We start from the raw sequence: 3,295 nt of genomic DNA on the forward strand, positions 1-3,295 counted from the left end.
TGTTAATTATGGAAATGATTACAGTTAGATCCAAATCTATAATGGGAATTATAGATTAACTATTCATATAGAATTAATAATGCATAAGAAATTCAAGAGATAATTAGAAAGGTAAAACAATAATTTTGACGAACTCTAATTATGAACTAATAATTGGAGGACGAATTACTTATATGGATTATATCAATAGAGTATTAGAAAGAATCCTGTAAATATAATTCTATATTATCAAAGAGTTTAATTCCATATTTATAGTGAAGTGATAATAAAATTAATAAACTAAATTATTTTATTGATGAGATTAATAGTAATCTAAAGTTTATTGGAGCTTCGTAATATAGGTCCATGGTCCCAGATCACCTCTAAACAACACTTTATATGAGAATGTTTAATTTAAGAAATAATTAATTTCTATGAAAAATAATTCTTGAGGGAAAAATAGTAATTTTAAATAAATTATTACTTTGTATAATTATATAATTATGATTTGAATAATTAAAGTAGATTTATCTATTAATTAGTTGTATTCATTTAAAATTATATATTAGTTAAATATAATATTATTATTAAAAATATTGAAGAGAGAAATTATTATTTTAGTAAAAAATAATATTTAATAAAAATTTGTAAATTATTATTTATTATAAAATAAATAATAAAACTTATTTAACACATTAAGGGCTCGTTTGGTACGCCATATTGTAATATATTGTATTGTATTGTGTTGGATTGTGTTGTATTGCATTGGATTGTATTAGTATTATTTAATACAATACAATGTTTGGTATTAACTTGTATTAATTGATTGTGTAAAGTTATAATATATTTTTAATACACTCAATCCCAACACCAACTACGGGTTCGGGTCTGGGGTTCGGGACCGGGTCCGGGTCTGGGTCCGGGGTTCGGGCCGGGGTCTGGGTCGGGGTCCTGGGTCCAGGTCCGGGTCCGAGGTCTGGGTCCGGGGTCCGGGTCCAGGTCCTGAGTCCAGGTCTGGGTTCGGGGTCCGAGTCGGAGATTGGTGTTGACCCCAAATTCTTTGTAAATATTGTAATACAAGCTAATACGTACCATTTATTATGTATTAAATAATACAACATACATTGTATTTGGTCGTAATAATTAATACAATACATTGCTTAATCTCAACATAGTGTTATTTATTATTTTATACAATACGACCCTTATGCGGCGTACTACTACAGGTATATGCTAATATAAAAGCTGATGATATTTGTTTTGATTATTTTATTAAACCACATATAAAAATAACAATAAATCGTCCAAAGAAGCTAGCTACCATTTGTTCGAACAAATGAAAAGAATAGCTAACTACTATATATGAGAAAAGAAAGATGAAAGAAGAAAAAGGGACAGTTGTGTTTCAAAAATGATGGGCTACAAATTATGGTTTCTAAACAAAACTATATAGCATTGTATATGGATTCTTCTATACAAAAATGAATTAATCTAGGCAGTATGTAATCTACTATAATTATCCTTCTCATCATCCCAAGTGGAATCCAGAATCTATTCTTCCAGCACTAACAAGTAAGAATCTCATTCTTTCCATTAAAATTTCTTTCTTTCTTTTCCACATGCTCTTATTAGAAAATAATATTAACTTTTTTTGTTTTGTTTTTTTCCCTTCTCATAACACTATTCTTCCATTAATTAAACTTCCTCATCAATACTCATTCATAGATCATATCAGGTAAAAGAAACACACCCTTTTGGCCCCCCCAAACCTTTTTTCTACTATACCTCTTTTGTAATTTTACACTATTCTACACGCATTGGGATTTTCATCACTAAAAAGTGATGTGATATTTCCACCACCGTTACTGCTGACATTGTTGTTGTTGTAATTATAATAATACTGGTTTTGGTCTTCATAGTACCTCTCAATCCTATTCTGATAATGATGTGTTTGAGAAGGTTGTTGTGGCTGCGGCTGAGGCTGAGGCCGCGGCGGCTGTGGTGGCCGAACATACTCATACTCTGTCACATATGGTGATGGCTTGTATGTGTTGTAACTATGTGTCACATAAACTGGTGGTGTCACAACAACTGGCTCATGATGTTGTTGTTGTTGTTGATGTTGTTGTTGTTGGGGTTGTTCTTGTCCTTGTCCTTGCCCATTATGGTATTTGTTCCAATAACTATTACTATTATTATGATTATAGTTACTTCCATACCCTTGACCATAACCATATCTATAGCCATAATGATCAGGTGGATGATGGTATATGACATGAACCTCTGCTCCATCGTTTGGTGGTCCTCCTGATGATGAGGATGAAACCTCATGATGAATTGGCTGGCCTGCATTATTATTATTATTTGCAGCTTCAGAAGATGGTTGATGAGGCTGATCATGTGGTTGTGATGGAGGAGGTTGATTCTGATTCTGATTCTGATCATGATCATGATTATAATCAGGTGGTGGTTGTGGTTGAGGTGGTGGATGGTCTTGTTGTTGTGGTGGCTCTGCGAGCGGGGCCGCTGGCTCGGGTGGGGCCTGATCAGTTGGTGCAGCTGATTCATCTTGAGGTGGTGGTGGTTGTCCATTATTGTTGCCATGATCAGCTTGTGGTGATGGTTCTTGTGTTGGCTCCTCTGTTTGTTGTTCTGTGTGAGAAATTATTGTAGCAATCTTTCTTATCTTTTTAATGGCTTTGATAATCTTTTCTGGATCAGCCCAACCAACTATAATCAACTTCTGTTGTGGGAAATCAATGTAGAGATCATATATACCTGTAACAAACAAAAAATCAAATACTTGGAGTACAAAAAAAAAAAAAAAAAAACACATTGTTTGTTTATCATAATAGAAGGCTTACCATTTATGCCATTAAGTGCTTTCTTAATCTTTTGAACACACCCATTACAGTCCATTCGGACCTGTATTTCTGTGACTCGAGGTTTCTACAAATAGAAAATGAAAAAAACAAAGTTAGCTAGTGTTTAATGTACACATCATTAATGCATGTTATGTAATAAAAGAAAAAAATTCATATAGTTTTGAACCATATATACATACCTCTAATTCGGGTACCATTTTTTTCCCCTCTTTCTTTTCTAATTTTCTTCTTTGTTGTTATAATGAGTTGAGAGAGAGAGAAAGAGAGTGATATGTATAGAAGAATCAAATGAAGGTTGGCATTTATTTGTGGAAGGCTAGAAAGGAATATATGAAAGGCAAAAGTTGTGGGACATGAAAAAAGAATCTCTTTACAAGAAAGGGAAGAGAAAGAGAAGATGAGAGAAATGGTGCTTCATCACCCTTAAGAAG

The 3,295-nt window shown here is 33.0% G+C and overlaps 1 protein-coding gene across 1 annotated transcript; it reads right to left on the reverse strand.

Moving 5' to 3' along the window:
• Positions 1-1,617: 1,617 nt before the first annotated feature.
• LOC115721765 (uncharacterized) lies at positions 1,618-3,295 on the reverse strand. The gene is made up of 3 exons (XM_030650842.2): positions 3,044-3,295; positions 2,844-2,928; positions 1,618-2,757 (listed from the first exon to the last, which is right to left on the reverse strand). The coding sequence occupies exons 1-3, from the start codon at positions 3,059-3,061 to the stop codon at positions 1,778-1,780; spliced, it is 1,083 nt and encodes a 360-aa protein (XP_030506702.2). The 5' UTR covers positions 3,062-3,295; the 3' UTR covers positions 1,618-1,777.

The sequence above is a fragment of the Cannabis sativa genome, chromosome 9 (genome assembly GCF_029168945.1).
Source record: "Cannabis sativa cultivar Pink pepper isolate KNU-18-1 chromosome 9, ASM2916894v1, whole genome shotgun sequence".
NCBI classification, from domain to species: Eukaryota; Viridiplantae; Streptophyta; class Magnoliopsida; order Rosales; family Cannabaceae; genus Cannabis; species Cannabis sativa.

Excerpts from the sequence above, each read along its gene's own strand:
- LOC115721765 (XM_030650842.2), bottom strand. Across the intron at positions 2,758-2,843 it reads AGCACTTAATGGCATAAATG|GTATATATGATCTCTACATT; the intron begins GTAAGCCTTCTA and ends TGTTTGTTACAG.